Source organism: Xyrauchen texanus, chromosome 46 (assembly GCF_025860055.1).
Source record: "Xyrauchen texanus isolate HMW12.3.18 chromosome 46, RBS_HiC_50CHRs, whole genome shotgun sequence".
NCBI classification, from domain to species: Eukaryota; Metazoa; Chordata; class Actinopteri; order Cypriniformes; family Catostomidae; genus Xyrauchen; species Xyrauchen texanus.
The window spans coordinates 15,062,475-15,080,217 of NC_068321.1; the positions used below are offsets into that span (position 1 = coordinate 15,062,475).

General features: G+C 43.5%; 1 protein-coding gene across 1 annotated transcript; it reads left to right on the forward strand.

Annotated features, from left to right (window-relative positions):
• Window positions 1-14,871: 14,871 nt before the first annotated feature.
• cart2 (cocaine- and amphetamine-regulated transcript 2) lies at window positions 14,872-16,089 on the forward strand. Its single transcript, XM_052120069.1, has 3 exons — window positions 14,872-15,099; window positions 15,293-15,376; window positions 15,790-16,089. The coding sequence occupies exons 1-3, from the start codon at window positions 14,929-14,931 to the stop codon at window positions 15,895-15,897; spliced, it is 363 nt and encodes a 120-aa protein (XP_051976029.1). The 5' UTR covers window positions 14,872-14,928; the 3' UTR covers window positions 15,898-16,089.
• Window positions 16,090-17,743: the final 1,654 nt, after the last annotated feature.

The window sequence follows — 17,743 nt, forward strand, 5'->3', positions numbered from 1 at the left end:
GAGCTGCCTGTCAGGATGAGAAATTGGGTAGATGTAGGAGAAAGCTGTAAGTGACCTTGCCTTTAAATTTCAGGGGCTGTAAGCACCAAAGGCTGTTTTGCTTTTCTGTCTCCTCAGGCCTAAGACATGAGCAACAGCTCTGCTGTGGCAGTAAATTTAAACACTGTTGCTGCAAAACAGGATGTGGTTGGCTACTTTGCCAATACATACAGAACCTCCAATGCGCTGCATTGTGTCATTTGACCTACATGTGCTAACATAACTGTTATCACAGCAACATCTAATTTGTTTGGTCTGTTTAACTGGAAGAAAAAATCAATACATTTTAAATCCATATAGTAGATTAGAGGAAGACGTATTTATTGGTTTTACAGGTTAATCGGGGCTGATAGTTGCTTTTTGGAACTATCGGTTATCTGCAAATATCTATGTCATTTTCTTAATTTTGTCTTTTACAAATAGGAATCCCTGGTGTGTTTCGGGCTTGTTTATGTTAAAGTCTGGTTATTATTGGGATTTTGGTCTGGGATACATAAAATAAAATTGCATCTGGGATTTTCTTCATTTTAGACTCTTTGTTTTTGCCCGCCTTAGTAAAGAAATATATTTTTTTTGTTGGAATTTTATCAAAACCTATCTGACTTTCCTGCCACCAGTTAAATCTTTAAAATCCACTATCGGTCGACCTCTAATATAGATTCCTTCAAGCTAATAATTATGGACTAAAAGACACAAAACTCCAATTTAGATTTCTTTGGGGTCTTTAAAGTCATTAAAGACTGTTAAAAGGTTATGTCCGAAGCCATTTTGAGAAAGGAAACACAAAGTGCAAAGTTTGGATAAGACTCATGAGAGGTTGGTTACCTCTCTGAGGTTAATTTGATTTTCTTAGCCTGAATGTAAATAGATGTTTGAGGGTGTGCTCCACCTGATAAGTACCTTGTCTGGCTCATTTCTGAGGCAATTTGGTTTGTAGTGTTGTCGTCTGATCAATGGGCAAATCAATGGACTTATTTTTTTCCACAGGGCTTAATTTTGACTGTCACTTTGATAAACGAACAATGGGACTAGAATGCCTGAAGTCCATGTTTGACACATGCACAATGACCAATACGTGCACATTCAGTATCTTCATGATAATCCTACATGTTTGTGTTAAAAGCATTATTAAGAAATATCTTCCTAATTTTTCCTTTCTGCAACAGTGGATGAAATGCAAATTAATAGCTTGAGAAATATTTGACCTAGCTGGGGTGATTCAAAAGCCCACCAATTACCCTTGGGCCAAAGAAGGCCAACTGGGGATTGAGGTGGGGTCAGTGTCAAAGGCAGAGTTTTGCTGAGTCAAGACAGAGGTTTCAATTCACAATTTTTCATATCTAGCTAGCTTACCTCAACAGATCAACAGAGAATGGAGAATCGTCAGTACTGGTCAGAAGATGATCAGGGCTCATCTGAATATTTGCAAATTAAAATGTGCAATCAGTTCGACAGCATCTGGTGAAACAAAGAAGTGATGAAGTATCTTGTCAATGAACTTACCAAGTTGTGTATCCAGGGCACTATGGTACAGGTTCAGGAAAAATTAAAATAATTGTAGGCACAAAACAAATCAGTTTGTGTCCTTACCAACCTATGATTTCCCTCTGATTTTATAGTGTAGTTTATGGATAGAATCAGGGGCCAGTTGCAAGAAACCCCTTGGCGAAAATACCCTTACAATAATAACTAGGGGTTTCTTACTTTAAAGGCCCAGGCCCGTAACCACATTGAGGGGACACACACCCACTTTAGCAGTTGATCAATTTGGGATTTTCAAAGAATGATTCTTAAACTTCTAAATGTGGTCCTTCCAAATCTTATATTAGATATTAGAGATAGTATTAGAGTTTGTTCATGTTTTGTGTCCCTAGAAGTATTAAGACATTAGTTGGTTAGTCAAGGAAAAAGTACGGGGTGTCACACACTGCTGGTTTTATGGGACTGGGGACAAAGTTTGGGAAGTTAAGGAGGCACATGGATGAATACACTGTGGTTTTGGAAAACATGCAGACGTGGGCAGACATAAGCGGATCCTAAGAAGACAAACTGGAATCAAATCATGCCCCATGGCGAAGACTGAATATAGCAGTGGAACAAGGGTAAGATTATAAACCCCTTAACTCAAAACTCTTTTAGAAGTGCTAAAAATAGATGAAACACCCTGTTTCCAAGGCCTTAGGCAAGAATTACAGGCAGATTTTGTTTTGTGTGATTTTAACTCTTGAATAGCAAGTTTATCAAGGGTGTAGATTTGGATGAACATTTTTTGTTTAAAAAAGTAAATATTCTGGGTTCCAGTGAGGCACTTACAATGGAAGTGAATGGGGCCAATCTGTAAACGTTAAAATTCTCACTGTTTCAAAAGTATAGCCACAAAAAATTAACAATATGCACGATAACATGATTTAAGTGTGATAAAATCACTTACGAACCTTTTCTGTTTAAAGTTAAAGCCAATATTGCAACTTTGTTGCCATGACGATGTAATATCTACATAACCTAAACCCCTAAAATGATGGAAAAAATTATGATTTAAACAACTTTAATTGTAGAGTTTAAACAGAAGAATATATGTTCTTAATATAAATTAATATGAGTGCTTTTATTAAATTATAAGCTTCACATTTCTGCCTTTAAACCCTCCAAAAATGGCCCCCATTCACATTCATTGTAAGTGCCTCACTGTAACCTTGTATTCTTGCATTTTTTATTTTTTATTTTTTTATTTTAAGAAAAGTATACTATAGGGACAAGTCTAAATAAATTTTTGTGGTAATCAGTATTATGCCACAAATGCTGTCGATTGAGCTTAACTTGTACTGAACCCGGAATATTCCTTTAAGTAAAACACATTATGTCTGTCTTCTACCAATGAACTGGACACTTTAAGCCTGTTCGTCTTTTCTGAATTATCTGCTATCACATCCAGACTGGCCTCCAAAATCACTTCTAGTTAAACTTTCCTAAATGCTTGTAAGACTTGCCGAAAGAGTGACTGTTTAGTAGAGTTCAGACAGAAAGCTGATGCAGATATCAAGAGCGCTATCTAACCTATAGTGACACATTATAATATAAGATCCACACAAGTGCACACAAACGTTTGTAATTCGTGTGGCAGGTCTTCTGAATATATTTTTAATGGGGATTCAGGTATATGTACACATGAAAATGGTTTTCATTCCCCCGTAACCTCTATTTCCGATCTAGTCCTGTTTGGAAAGAAGACAAGTTTGCACACCGCACTGTTTGATTTATGGACTCATTGACAGGGGTGATGGGCCAAATCTTTCCAGTTGGTTTATTCCCATGGCATATTGTATTATGCATGGTTACAATCATTGTCACTTAAGGGAATTGGAATTTTGCAACAAAATGAAAATACAGAAGTGAAAATGTGTTTTTCTCTGAACACAACACTTGTGTATTTTTATGTCTGTCTACTTTACATGGGGCTGGGGGATTGGTTTTATATTCCTGAAAGACTCTGTGTGTTAGCCATTGATCGGTTATATTTTGATATGAATGAGGACTAAAGAGAGTGAGTCATATGCCTCACACATATTGTTAAAATGGTTGTGTTGGGAAATTAAAAAACATCACCTTCACATAGAACACTTGTGTGAGTTTATCCCTGGCACAGTACTTACAGGGAATTATTTCGAGAAATGAATATAACACTGTAAGACCACCCTAACTATTAGACATATTCTCCAAATGTATGGTTAATAGGAATGTTGTTGGGCAGAAATGATTTGATCTGCGGATACACAAATAGTCCATCAAATTCAACCTCAAAACAATTTCGCTCTATATGTTACGTCACAGGTGGGCAACAATATTAGCCTATTACATCTACCCAAGAAAAAAATTCATACAATGGAAAACCAATTGTTGTTTTTGTTGTTGCTTTGAATAAATCCCTATTCACATTCCAGTGAGGCTTAGATGAGCTAAATATTTGGGTGTCAACACTTTCAATGCAAATGTCTCTTGGCCCCTTGTAGATGAAACCTATTATAAGAGAATTATCAAGCTATTCTCAAAATCGAATCACTAATTAGCAAACGTCTGCTGCGTCTTATCCCTCTTCCGTGAAAAATTATAAAAACAAATTATATAATGATCCTGTTCTCATTTGAAATATGAGTTTTAGTTGTTTTAGTGATTGAAATGCCAAATAATGAAAATTAAAAATATAATTTATATCTTTGTGATTTCTATGTGACCACTCTGATTGTTTGAACAGGAGAACAAGACAATTGCAGAAATATATTGCAACCAAATAATTTTACCACATTTTATGCAAGTGTTTCAAATAATAGTCATTAAAAGACAGTGTAGTGTGAGGATCTGCATAACTGCTGTAACATCTGTAGATCCATTCTGTTATGTCCCTGCTGTGCATCTGAAGCATATTTGCACCCACATCAAGCTTCTAAATTTGTGTTCTGGTGCACAAAAATGATCGCTTGCTACATTACATTAGTGTTGATAAGGATCCGGTGCCCAGAAATCAGTGATTACCATACTGTAAACCCTAATAATTTAGCAGAACTCAAAACATGTTAGTTAATAGAACATTCAGATATAAATGTAGTACTACACATGCATGTTAATTGCTTTTAACTTGAAATATTTAGTAAGCTCATACATTTTGATGGCACTTAACTTGACATTTAACTCTTTGGCTGAACTTAAAACTAACAAGAATTCTCAACTTAAATACTTCAAGTAACCTAGCTAGTACTAGCTAGAAATAGCTAAAACAGTGTATGCTAGCATGCTGAATGCATGCTAATTGGTAACAAAACAACAAAACTATTCAGGTTACTCAAAAGATGTCTGTTCTGTGAACTCAAAAGAAAGGGAAAGTTTTAAATACTCATCAAGGTTAATTTATTTGAACTAATTTATATGATTTAATTTCCCCTACTCAAAGCCATAACATATTTTGAGCATTAGGGGTTACAGTGGTCAAATGCAGTGATCAAATATTTTTTAACATGTCAGTGAGTCCTAGAATTCCAAATCTGATTAAAACATGAACTTGAACTTTAGAATGTTTGAAATCATTATTTTAAGCATTCATTTGGATTGCTCACTATAATTAATCTCCAAATAAACAGGGTATATGGGCCTAAAATAGAACAAAGTTTATCTGTGCATGGTCAAACAACGTGGAAGTCATTAAAAGAAGCAACAGATTTAAATGATATGGGGTTCAACCCTATTGTATTTGTTAATGTTTGTATAGCCCTTAATTACATATATACTGTATAGTGACATTATAGTGCTTATTATACAATGTGTTACAAATCATCACACATTTAACACAGTTGTAGTATTATAAATGTAAGTGTTTAATCACTGTTCTCCTCTTTCTTCTCTAGTTGACTTTGTGATTTTATCTCTGGTGTGTTATGAGCAGCATCGCTTTAATAAGCTTTATAATTTAATCCAATCACTTTTGCATACATGTGAAAAGAGTGTTCAGAATCATCAATCAGAATGACATCATCCTGATTAAAACTCAAAGTGTTCATGTTGGCTCAGATGTTGTAGATCACCCATCCTTTACCTAACCATTAGCTTCACTCTTCTTCTCCGCAATGGTAACTTCCGAAAAATATCCATTATGACAGAAACCTCTCTAAATCCCAACATAACCAAACATTTAACACTAACAAGTCTCCTACTTCTTTCATTTTGTGTAGAAATACATTAAAATAACACTTAAAAAAAGGCTGCCAATCAAATTTCAGCACCTTATTACTTTTATTGAGAATGGTCGAAGGTTATGGAAATGACATAACATAAGCAGGGTGTCAACTCAAAGACGCATATAAAATTTTTTGACAATCAACCACATGGGGTGTTATAATTTGCTAATCTGCGTTTTTGCTCATAACTCCGGAACCGTATTGCTACAATACCAATTTGAATGACCATTTCCACATTAAACTTTTTTACAATTTATTCGAAAAACCTATTTTTTTTTAACTCGTCCTAGGCCATTTACCCAATTCTCACGAAACTTGGTATATATCTTCTACAGACCCTCCTTACAAAAAATATCAATAGAATTTTGATGCAACGAATCGTTCCAAAGATATAAGTAAATATGTTCTGGGCATCACATATAATGACTAATTAGCCTGTGCAATTTTCAGACTTAACAACATTTTTACACATGGCCAAGAGAACACTGTGAGGTAACGTAATGAGTTTTGTTCATTTTTTATGCTAGGAGACGCTATAACTTAAGACAATCCTATTTTTGCAACTGTGCTCAAAACAGGTGAAATGTCACACCAAAATAGTTGTCCACAGCATCCACTTTTTATTATTACTATTCTTCTGCTCTAAAACTGATCGTGCAGAGCAAACCGTAAGGCCTAGAGACTTTCAGGGATGGTAGTGCTGGCTCGCAGTATGCATTGAATTGGCTCTATCGGCCCATAGGTGGAGCTATAGTGAACAAAATACCCCCACACACTTTGGGCCATAATTCTTGAAACTTAAGGGATAGAAACAAAAATGTTTTTTCTGTGATTCCTTGCATTATGCCGAATCTTTTAAGATCCAGCCATTGTTGGCGCCACCCCTTTGTTATGTTTTACTTAAATGGTAATAACTTTTGAATGGATTGAGATATTATCACCAAATTTGGTACACTTATGCATGGGATTCAACACAACTGCTCACATTTGCCTCTTGGTGGCGCTATAATAATAAAAAACTGAAAATAGGGGCTTGGGTAGCTCAGCGAGTAAAGACTCTGACTACCACCACTGGAGTCACAAGTTTGAATCCAGGGCATGCTGAGTGACTCCAGCCAGGTCTCCTAAGCAACCAAATTGGCCCAGTTGCTAGGGAGGGTAGAGTTACATGGGGTAACCTCCTCGTGTTAGCTATAATGTGGTTCGATCTCGGTGGGGCGCGTGGTGAGTTATGTGTGGATGCAGTGGAAAATATCTTGAAGCCTCCACACTCTGTCTCCGTGGTAACGCGCTCAACAAGCCACGTGATAAGATGCAAGGATTGACAGTCTCAAACGTGGAGGCAACTGAGATTCGTCTTCTGCTACTTGGATTGAGGTGAGTCACTACGCCACCACATGGATTTTTAGCGCATTGGGAATTGGGCATTCCAAATTGGGGCGAAAAAGCGGAGACTTTTTTATTTAAATGGCTCTATCTTTGGAACCGTTTGTCCGTTCGACTTGAAATTTTTCATGCAGTGTCTTTGTCCAAGGTGCCATAAAAACCTGTGAGAACATTCACATATTTTAAAAAACATGGGCACCATTGACCAATCAGCTTTCAGCAGCTTTTATACAGGTTTAAATAAGTCCGATCGGAACTAAACTTGGTAGGCTTATTTGTCTCTTTACCCAAGTGGTCTGTGCATTATTCATCCCATATTGTAGATCTCCTCATTCTGAACAACTTTGCCTTAAATACCATTGGTGTAAAACAAAATGCTCAATAAATACTTGACATTATTTTAAAAAGAAAGAAAGATTCTTTGGATTCCCAAAATGAAAATGTATCAAAGGATTATTTTAATTTTAATTTATCGTCAAACGGTATGCCAAAACGTTCGTAATGGGCGTGGCCACTTTTATTAAAATGGTTATAACTCTTGAAAATAATCAGTTCCCCTTCTGTCGCTCTCTCCACGTTGTGTCAGAGAAGCGACACTAGGGGTCTCTCTTGAGCGCCGATATTCACCTCTGGACTATGAAAAAAGGCCAATGAGAGTTGGCAACCAGTATTTGCATGTCCCGCCCCCGGACATACGGGTATTTAAGTGGCGCAAATACGGGAGTTCATTCAGAAAATTTCTTCGGAGCCGATGGTCGTGTCTGCAACTGCTGCGTGTACACACCGAGTTCCTGTTATCCCTCTGCTGCATGCTGTTGGATTCTACAGCGCACAACAGCGGCTTTCTCCTGTTTGCACGGCTGTGCATTCCTGCCCCTGGGCGCATCGACAGTGCAGATTTAAAAACTCTCACGAGTTTTTTCCCTAAAAGAGTGATTTTATTTAAAAGCGTAATTTCCTCTAAAAGAGCAAAACACAGCGGCGTTAAACGTCCTTTTAAGGACGCGTCTTTATAAAGATGCCCTTCCGCCCCTGTGTTGTTCCTGGATGCGGTAGAGTGCTCTCCGCTTCCGACGGCCACAGGCGCTGTCTCGTGCGTCTGGGTAGCGATCACACCGAGGCTGCGTTTGTGGATGGTTCATGTTCTCACTGCGAGAACATGACCATGACAACGTTGTGGTCGCGGCTTGCTTACAACCGTGAGCAAGCCACTCCAGCCGCCCCCCGTGTCGCTCCTTCTTCCCACGGGACGATGCGGCTGGCGATGGAGGCGATTTGGGGATGGCAGCGGGTGCAGCTCCGCCGGGTACGCCCCCTCGGACAACCCGCGCCCCGACACGCTCGTTGATTCCCGTCCATGCTCGAGGCAGCGGTGACTCGCCTCACAGCCCTATTGCGTTGGAAGCAGATGAGCTCGCCGCGGCATCGGAGGGCGGGTTATCTGATGCTGAGGATTCCCCTGGGCTGCCGCTTTTGGGCCTGCACGCCCAGGCTGAGGCTGATGCACAGATGACGGACATGCTTTCCCGGGCAGCCGACAGCGTGGGCTTGGATTGGACGACTGGTTCCTGGGGTCTGGGCGCTGCTCACAGCCTTGCCCCCCCGGTCCCGTTTTTCCCGGAAGTGCATGACGAGCTGATGTCTTCGTGGAGAGCACCCCTCTCCACTCGTCACATCGCCACAGGCTCGTCTGCCCTTGCCACCCTCGATGGCGGAGCGCGCCATGGGTACGAGGCGATTCCCCAGGTGGATATGGCGGTTGCGATCCATCTATGCCCCGGTACCCCTACCACCTGGCGAGGTCGCCCCGTACTCCCTTCCCGGACCTGTAGAGCAACCTCCTCGCTGACAGCGAAGGCCTACAGCGCCACCGGATGCGCCGCTTCCACCCTGCATGCCATGGCTCTCCTGCAGGTCCGCCAAGCCAAGGCACTACGCGACATGCACGGGGGTGGCCCTGATCCCGACAAGCTGCAGGAACTGCGCTCAGCGACCGACCTCACCCTGAGAGCGACGAAGGTCACAGCGCAAGCGCTCGGGCAGGTGATGGCCACGCTAGTGGTCCAGGAACGTCAACTGTGGATGAACATGGTCGAGATGCGTGAAGCCGACAAGACTCGCTTCCTCAACGCCCCTGTCTCCCAGTTCGGCCTCTTCGGCGACACCGTCGAGGACTTTGCCCAGCAGTTCTCCATGGTGAAGAAGCAGACGGAGGCCATCTCTCACATCGTGCCTCGCCGCAAGCCTGCCGCCACGGCCCATGCCCCGTCTGCTCGCCGAGGGCGTCCTCCCGCGGCCAGAAGGCAAGCCCCTGCTCTGCCTCAACCCGGGCCCAGCTCTCAGCCCCAGCATTGAGCAAACCGCGGGAAGCGCACGCCCCCTGTCTCACGGACCCCCTCGAGGACCAACGCAACCCAGAGCCCAAGACGTTAGCTCCGGAGGTGGTAAGACCGCTCCGTCCCCCGGTGGAGGGCCGGGAGGAGAATCCTTTGTTTTTTCATTTGCCGCACCCCCTAACACGGGCTGCGGTACCCAAATTCTCAATAAAAGAGCTATTTCCTTTGTCTCTGGGGCACATGGCCCGCAAATGCCGTTCTCACGGCACTCTGCTTTCAGGCCTCAACAGTCCCGGCTCCATGGACGCGGTGTCCCCGCCTTCAGCGCCACGACTGTTCCCCGGCCGGCCCGTACAGACGAGTCCAGAGGACGCCAACACCAGACCTCCTCCTCAGTCACGAACCCGCCCCCCGCCGGGTGTGCGGAGCAAGGTAAGTGCTTTGAGTTTATTCTCAGCACCAGAGCCTCGGACGCCACATTGCCTCCCGACGCCGCGTTACCTGTTCTGCACTGCTGCGAAGCCCCGCCGGGTACGTCCAAAAAACCTGTCCCCTTGGTGCCCCTAGCACGGAGTTTAGAGGCGTGGCTTTCACTGCCCAACCCGTCATGCTGGCTGCACCGGCCCATTCGACTCGGTTACGCAATTCAGTTTGCCAGGTCTCCGCCCCCCTTCGTGGGCATGCATTTTTCCGCAGTACACGGCCAACATGCCCTCTCCCTGCGTGAAGAAATCGCCTCCCTTCTATTAAAGGACGCGATAGAGCCTGTACCTCCAACCGAAACGAAGAAGGGTTTCTACAGCCCTTCCTTCGTTGTACCCAAGAAAGGCGGTGGCTTACGACCAATCTTGGACCTGCGAGTTCTCAATTGGACCTTGTCCAAACTTCCGTTCAAAATGCTCACCCAGAAACAAATTCTATCTGGCGTCCGGCATCTAGATTGGTTCGCAGCGGTAGACCTGAAGGACGCGTACTTCCATGTCTCAATTCGCCCTCGACACCGCCCCTTCCTAAGCCCTTCGGCCTGTCTCTGTCCCCTCGCGTCTTCACGAAAGTCGCAGAGGCAGCTCTTGCCCCGCTCCGAGAAGCCGGCATATACATACTCAATTACCTCGATGACTGGCTCATACTGGCCCACTCCCGAGAGTTACTATGCGCACACAGAGACCAGGTGCTCAGCCACCTCAGCCGTTTGGGGTTTCAGGTCAACTGGGAAAAGAGCAAGCTCTCCCCGGTCCAGAGCATCTCTTTTCTCGGTCTGGAGTTAGACTCAGTCCCAATGACAGTACGTCTCTCCAACGAGCGTGCTCAGTCAGTGCTGAAATACCTCGCTTCCTTCAAGCCAGGTGCCATGGTCCCGCTAAAACGTTTCCAACAGCTCCTGGGGCATATGGCATCCTCCGCGGTGGCCTGCACAACATAAAAGTTACCTCTGCCTGCCGCCAAACCTTCAAACCCTGGACAGACCTCTGCTTCCTAAGGGCAGGAGTACCCTTGCAGCAGGTGTCCCGACGCGTTCTGGTCACAACTGACGCCTCCAAATTGGATTGGGGCACCATATGCAACGGGCACGCAGCCGCAGGCCGGTGGAACCGAGGCCCGCTGCGCTGGCACATCAACTGCCTAGAGCTGCTGGCTGTTTTTCTGGCCCTGCAGAAGTTTCTTCCGTTAATTTGGAACAAACACGTCCTAGTCAGGACAGACAGCACCACGGTCGTAGCCTACATAAACCGCCAAGGCAGAATACGCTCCTCCACATGTCACAGCTCGCCCGTCGTCTCCTCCTTTGGAGTCAGCAGCGACTGGTGTCACTGCGCGCCACTCACATCCCCGGCAACCTCACTGTGATAGCGGATGCACTGTCAAGACAAAGCTTGCCTGGCGGAGAGTGGAGGATCCACCCCCAGTCAGTCCAGCTGATTTGGGACCGGTTCGGCAAGGCTCAGGTAGACCTGTTTGCCTCCCAAGAAACCTCCCACTGCCCGCTCTGGTATGCCCGGACAGAGGCTCCCCTCGGGGCAGATGCGTTGGCACACAGCTGGCCTGCGGGGCTGCGCAAGTACGCATTCCCCCCAGTGAGCCTTCCCCCCAGTGAACCTCTGGAACCTCCACATCTGGCCCTTGGACGGGATGTGGAAGATCTAGCCGGCCTACCACCGACCGTCATAGATACAATCAATCAAGCCAGAGCCCCCTCTACCAGGCATCTCTACGCTCTAAAGTGGCATCTGTTCGCGGACTGGTGTTCTTCCCGAGCCGAAGACCCGCAGAAGTGCTCAGTTAGGTCAGTGCTTGTGTTTCTTCAGGAGAGGCTGGAGAGGAGGCTGTCCCCCTCCACCCTCAAGGTGTATGTCACCGCTATCGCGGCCCACCAGGACACAGTAGATGGCAAGTCTCTTGGTAAGCACGACTTAATCGTCAGGTTCCTAAAAGGTGCCCGGAGGATAACTCCCTCCCGGCCTAACCTGTTCCCCTCCTGGGATATCTCGGTTGTCCTTACGGGACTCCAGAGACCCCCCTTCGAGCCGCTTGACTCAGTTGGACTCAGGGCCCTCTCTCTCAAGACTGCCCTGCTGATCGCGCTCGCTTCCATCAAGAGGGTCGGGGACCTGCATGCGTTCTCTGTTAGTGACACTTGCCTGGAGTTCGGTCCGGCAGATACTTTCGTGATCCTAAGACCGCGACCGGGCTATGTGCCCAAGGTTCCTACCATGCCCTTCAGGGATCAGGTAGTGAACCTGCAAGTGCTGCCCCAGGAGGAGGCAGACCCAGCCCTTTCACTGCTGTGTCCAGTACGTGCTTTACATATTTATCTGGACCGCACACAGAGCACCAGACGCTCTGAGCAGCTCTTCGTCTGCTTTGGGGGACAGCAGAAAGGGAATGCTGTCTCCAAGCAGAGACTCGCCCACTGGGTTGTCGACGCCATTTCCCTGGCTTATCACACCCAGGCCGTGCCCCCCCCCCCTTGCGGGTCCGAGCTCACTCCACCAGGAGTGTTGCGTCCTCATGGGCACTGGGTAGGGGCACTGCCCTAGCAGACATTTGTAGAGCAGCGGGCTGGGCAACACCTAACACTTTTGCGAGATTCTACAATCTCCGAGTTGAGTCAGTATTGTCCCGTGTTTTCTCAGGTACCGAGCCCGTAGAACTCGGTGGCACGCCCACGATCTGACCGGGTGAATCGCTTGCACCTAGCCCTTCCCCTAACCAGGGGAAACAGTGCGCCTTCATTCCCAGGAGATCTCAGGTTTGGGACACTGGTCGATTCCTCCCTAGCCCTCGTGGGTCGCAGTTCAGCGGTGGAACTCGCTGACCCAAGCCACTGAGGGTACCGCAAGTTACCCTGTACTGGTATAGGTGCTCCACAGGTAAGGCCTCCTTCGGACTCCCCCTGTGTGTAACACCACGGTTCTGTCCCCTCTGGCGAGCTGACTCCCGTGTTTCCCTAAGGCAGTCATGGCTGCCTCGGCTGCCGTGCTGTATGTTCCCCCCTCTATGAGGCTGGATCCACCACCGCAACGACTTTTCCACATAGGCCCTAAGCAGGCCTCTGATGGTTTTGCCACTTAAACTTTCCTCCCCTCTCGGGTAGGCGTGGCCTCCGCAGGGTCTTCTCCACCCTGAATAAGGGCTAAGACCCCCTTCCCTCAATGCCCCGGCCTTAGTTGCTCTATGCGAGAAACATAGAGAGAAAAGAGGCCCGGCCAGGCTTGGCCCGTTCCCAGGTTGGCGGCCAGCACCTTGTTCCCCTCCAGGGTAACGATAAGGAATCCTGATGGCTTAAATGGGGCATTGGGGAAGGGTACGTGCAGCCTGATACAGTTGGTTGTCCTGCACGTAAGAATACCTGCTCGCTCCTGTATCAGCAGTTCACGTACACGGCTCAGCGCATGGCACTTTTATAAGTGGACCCCTAGTGTCGCTTCTCTGACACAACGTGGAGAGAGTGACAGAAGGGGAACGTCTAGGTTACGTATGTAACCTCCATTCCCTGATGGAGGGAACGAGACGTTGTGTCTCCCCTGCCACGTCGCTGAGCCGAGCCACTGTTGTGGCCGGACCATTTCCGGCCCCTCAGAAAAATCCTGAATGAACTCCCGTATTTGCTCCGCTTAAATACCCGTATGTCTGGGGGCGGGACATGCAAATACTGGTTGCCAACTCTCATTGGCCTTTTTTCATAGTCCAGAGGTGAATATCGGCGCTCAAGAGAGACCCCTAGTGTCGCTTCTCTGACACAACGTCTCGTTCCCTCCATCAGGGAATGGAGGTTACATACGTAACCTAGACGATATTGTCACCAAATTTGGTACATATATGAATGGGGTCATTCCAAGGACACACAAAAACAATTGTGCATCTCCAACTCTTGGTGGCGCTATAATAGTAAAAAGCATTAAAATTGATCTAACTATGGAAGGGATGAAACGACTTGAAATTTTTCATGCATATTTGAACTAGATCTTGTCTGTTCACCCGATCGGAACCAAACAAGTGCAGAAAGATTCTCTGGAGTCCAAGTATTGAAAAATCATGAAAAAAGTTTTAACTTTCGATTCAACTTTGCAAAACTACAGCAAAACTTAAACAGTTATAAATCTTGAATGTAATGACATATTTTCACAAAATAAGAGAGAGACACTTGTGTATGGGGTCATTCTGAGAATACAATTGCATACCTATGCCTCTTGGTGGCGCTATATCAGTCAGGTATGTAAAAAATACCATATCTGTGTGATCCCTCACCTGATGTTTCTCAAAAATAAGGCATTATATGTTAGTTTTTGATACTTTCAGGCCATCTAATTAATACTTAATATCTGTTGCATGTGAATTTAAAGGACCTTAAAGGTTTGAACCTCGTTAATTGCGGCTTGCAGCTATATTTACCTTTGTGTCTGATGCTATCTTAAGGCAGCATTTTCAAGTTTTGCATGGGAATAAAGAATTTTCTGCATTGTCTGCAATCACACTCAGACTGTAAGCTTAGCAATACGATCTATATATAAATATGAATAAAAATAGTGCGCATTACATATTCATACAAAGTCTTATGCAATCAGATTTAAAAGGACATGCATATTTTCCAAAGTCCTCCAAAATGTTCCTTGTAGCATTATACAAACAGAATTGCTTGCAGTATTTTCATCTGCTCAAAAAAAAAAAAAAAAAAACTTTCTAACTGATGTGTCCTTAGAAAAGACGAAAAATATAACATTCCAGGGTGAACAACGCATTTTATAATAACTTGTCCCTGAAGCATTTACGCAATGAATGCTCGTGCTTACGTGCGAAGGAAATCAATGTAAAAGGCGGGGCGACATCGGATCACATAAATGGGGGCAATACTGTTGAGATGGTTAGTTGACCCAAAACTTCAGCTATATATACACATAACGACGTTGCGAACTCAGGTGCCAAAGTTCCCTGCAATCAGGACCATGGATAGCTCCAATCTGTGGACGCGAATTGTTGTGTGCGCCGTACTTCTTTTATTGGTGACCGGTGCCAGAGCGAACGAACCAGATCCGGAGATCGAGGTGGAAGTGGACACAAGAGCCATCAGAGACTTCTACCCCAAAGACCCGAATCTAACAAGTGAAAAACAGCTTGTGAGTAGTTTTAACATTTATAAGGCTACTTTTATTGCTCGTCCAACTCAGAAATAATGGACTATTTACAAAACGGAGACACAACTTTTGAAAGCTTTGTCACACTTTTGCTGTCAATTGTTATCATGGCACATTAAATGGCCAATTAGAGAAAAATGTTATCTTTTAAATGTTTAAATGGTTCTATCAACAGCTCGGGGCTCTGCAAGAAGTTCTGGAAAAGCTGCAGACGAAACGAATTCCACCTTGGGAGAAGAAATTTGGTCAAGTTCCCATGGTAAATTAATTACTAGTCTGCATATAGGCTACATGTTACGTATATTAATGTGTTTACACCTAGTCATTGCGCAACACTGCGATTGTTTCAATGACTGTCTTTCAGATTTGGGATGTTTTGATATCTTTTTAATAATTTATCTGAAATGCCAAGACATTCCTGAATCAATTAATATATATATATATATATATATATATATATATATATATATATATATATATATATATATATATATATATATATATATAGAACTGCATCAATGGTATTAGTCATATGATTTTATGCTCTGTTACATGTATCCAAGTACAAATAAAACATAAACTAATTTATCCAAGCCTTAAACAAGTGCGCTTTTATGCACTAAAGCAAATACTGTTGTGGCAAAAGTGACATGATCTCCCCTGTCTTCTCAGTGTGATTTGGGGGAGCAGTGCGCAATCAGAAAAGGATCTCGAATCGGCAAGATGTGCGACTGTCCGCGCGGGGCATTCTGCAACTTTTTCTTGTTAAAATGCTTGTGATGGAAATATAATCTACATTTTTGTTTGGATTGAGATGATATGGAGGGAATGGATATGCATTATATAAAACAATATTGCAATTTTATTTATATTACATTTTTTTATGTCCGGGAATACAACGAAGAGAACACTTGGGCTATGTGATGTAAATGTGACATTATACAATTTCTTGTTAATCTGCTGTTTTGTGTATTAAAGTGCAATATAACTTGTTTTGTAAAGTTGTCTGTGTATCAATGATTTGTATATCTTTATGAAGAAAACACGAGGGGCCACACAGAACGCGTTTTCTCCGTAAACACACGTTAAATGGACGTCTTTATCCGTTGCGCCGCATCTCGCTTTGTTTCAGCGTCTCGCGCTGGAGTGCCGCGTTTTTTAGACGCCGTGTCAATTTTACCAATTAAAAACGCATCTCAAGTCATCTACGTTCTGAACTATTCGTTGCGCTGCGTCTAACTTTTTTGAAACGCAAGAACGCGTTCAGTGTGAACTGAACCAACGAAGATGATTAAGCTGTTACCCCCAAAAATGTACTCAGCATTCTATGGGCATTTATTATATCAGAGAAAGATATTACCGGACTCGGTGCGCTGTTGGTTTGATCAATATTTTGTAATTTTGCGTTGTTGAAATTCTAGACTGATGTGCGTCAAGGAAAGCCAGATGAAAACATCCACAGACCCATTAATGACACATTAATGACCAGTGCTGGGTAGACTACTTCTGAATCGTAATCTAGTAGCCTACTGTTGAGAAATTACAGTACTAATTTGTAGTCAGTAATGTAATCTCTTGGATTACATTTAAAGTAATCTAATCTGATTGATTTTGGATTACTTTTGGATTACTTCAATAGGATAAAATTGTACCATTTTGACATCATGTTGCTTAAATGCATTAAAGAAAACATATTTAATGGATCAAAATATGAGAATAGATGTGATTTATGTGTTACTCACTATTTTACTGTTTCTGAAAGAAACAAAACAGGCACTTAAAATGTTCTTAAAAATAGTCTCAAAAGTTGTCACAAACGCACACTCATGTACATTTTTGAAGCGGTTTCCGAAACTAAAACTACCGCACTAATGCAATCGGTTCAGCATTTGTGTGTGAATTACTGCTCCATCTTCAGTGTACTGTAATTATAACCATGTGTCTGATGGCTCATATCAGATCTGTGTATGCAATTCCACAACCCTGGCTCCTCCCCCTTATGGAAACACTTAAAGACATAAAATATTTTAAAAGAAGAATTAGAGGGATCAATAAATTATGATTTATTTACCACAGTTACCTGAATAATATGTAATCATGTAATCCATAAAAAGGAACTGCAATTGATTACAAGTATAAAAACTATAATGCAATATAATTACAAGTAATTGATTCTTGTAATCTGATTACATAATTCTGATAATTCAGATAACATGTTAATGACTTTGAATAAGTTGAGGTCAGTACTGTAAAACACATATTCCTTCAACATCGCACCATTTGAAGGGTTTTTTATCTACAGTTGTGCAATCAGCTAAATATGAAAACAGCAGACCATCCCTCATTCATCACTGTCAGCCAACCAACAACAGAATAAATTGTCCAAGAATTACGAATCCCATTGTGAAAAGAGATGGTTACATGTTAAAGCCTACTGATATTTTACTGTTGCCAAATTCTGTGATTTATAAGTGAACTGCTGGGTAATATAAAGTTGTGCATAAAGAAGGCTCCAAGATAAGGTTCATGCTGTCATTCACTCTACAGAGCCCTGAAAATATTTATCTTTCCTTTGCCAGAAGTACTATATTGATCTGTTCTCTCAGTCCTTATGCTTGGAATCAAT

Coding starts and splice junctions, on each gene's coding strand:
- cart2 (XM_052120069.1), top strand. CDS start 14,929: ATGGATAGCTCCAATCTGTGGACGCGAATTGTTGTGTGCGCCGTACTT. Junction 15,100..15,292: donor TAACAAGTGAAAAACAGCTT/GTGAGTAGTTTT, acceptor TTCTATCAACAG/CTCGGGGCTCTGCAAGAAGT. Junction 15,377..15,789: donor AATTTGGTCAAGTTCCCATG/GTAAATTAATTA, acceptor CTGTCTTCTCAG/TGTGATTTGGGGGAGCAGTG.